Source organism: Haplochromis burtoni, unplaced genomic scaffold, assembly GCF_018398535.1.
Source record: "Haplochromis burtoni strain Fernald_Lab_line unplaced genomic scaffold, NCSU_Asbu1 Contig_595, whole genome shotgun sequence".
Classification (NCBI taxonomy): domain Eukaryota; kingdom Metazoa; phylum Chordata; class Actinopteri; order Cichliformes; family Cichlidae; genus Haplochromis; species Haplochromis burtoni.
Genome location: NW_024582956.1, coordinates 282,599 through 283,412, shown reverse-complemented (window position 1 = coordinate 283,412; position 814 = coordinate 282,599). Strand labels below are relative to the sequence as shown.

The 814-nt window shown below is 41.4% G+C and overlaps 1 protein-coding gene across 2 annotated transcripts in view; it reads right to left on the bottom strand.

The window, feature by feature from the left end:
- LOC102288538 (butyrophilin subfamily 2 member A1) overlaps nt 1–814 on the bottom strand; it is a 17,782-nt gene that overhangs the window by 11,753 nt on the left and 5,215 nt on the right. For both annotated transcript variants that reach the window (XM_005948470.3, XM_005948471.3), the window contains one exon: nt 31–294. In XM_005948470.3, the coding sequence (XP_005948532.1) occupies nt 31–294 (264 nt within the window). The remainder of the gene's footprint in view (nt 1–30; nt 295–814) is intronic.

Here is an 814-nt window from a genome sequence, read left to right as displayed (position 1 = left end):
CAATTGTTGCAGGGAAAAAATGTCACTCACTGTTCACAAAGGTCTCGGTAGAACTCCGATGCCAGATTCCCTTCTGTGTAGAGACACAGCGATAGAGTCCAGATTTGGACACAGTAGTTTTGAGGGTGATATAGAAGCGATCTCCTTTTGGTGCAGCCACTGGCTCCTCAGATAGAAGTGTTTGATTAGCACTATCCATCCACTCTACTGTGGGTTTTGGGAAAGCACCATCAACATCACACTGGAGAAGACCATTTTGATTAAGCTGTCTGACTATTGGCTTTGGAGCTGCCCCTGTGAACACATCGGATAAGAATAATGGAAACATCTGACATGCTCTGTACTAGAAGAGGCAAAGTTGGTCTGAGAGTGTGCAAGACATTACTGAGAGCCTTTTATGGGACAGTGATTGTCACTGCAATATTTTGAGGTTGTATGACAGGAATATTGCTGCGAATAGACTGGTGAGAAGGGCCAACTCTGTCCTGGCCAGTCCCATAGACTCCATAGAGAACATGTGTGAGAATGTTAGCCAAACAAGGTCAACATAACAACTAAAGAGATGAAATTGTTTTAAGATTGATTAAGTAAAGATTAAACTCATGATGCCTTAATGTAAAACATCAGCTGCAACACAGTGACAACTTGCAAATCAACAGGAGAAAAATTTCACCTCTCTTAAGACTGTACAGTCCCTATTTATAGCTGACAATACATACATTATCATACACCCAGACATACAAGGATGATAAAATCTATCATGCCATCAGAGTCAGGACTCACCTGGGATTTTTTCATCTGTTCTGTCCTTTAA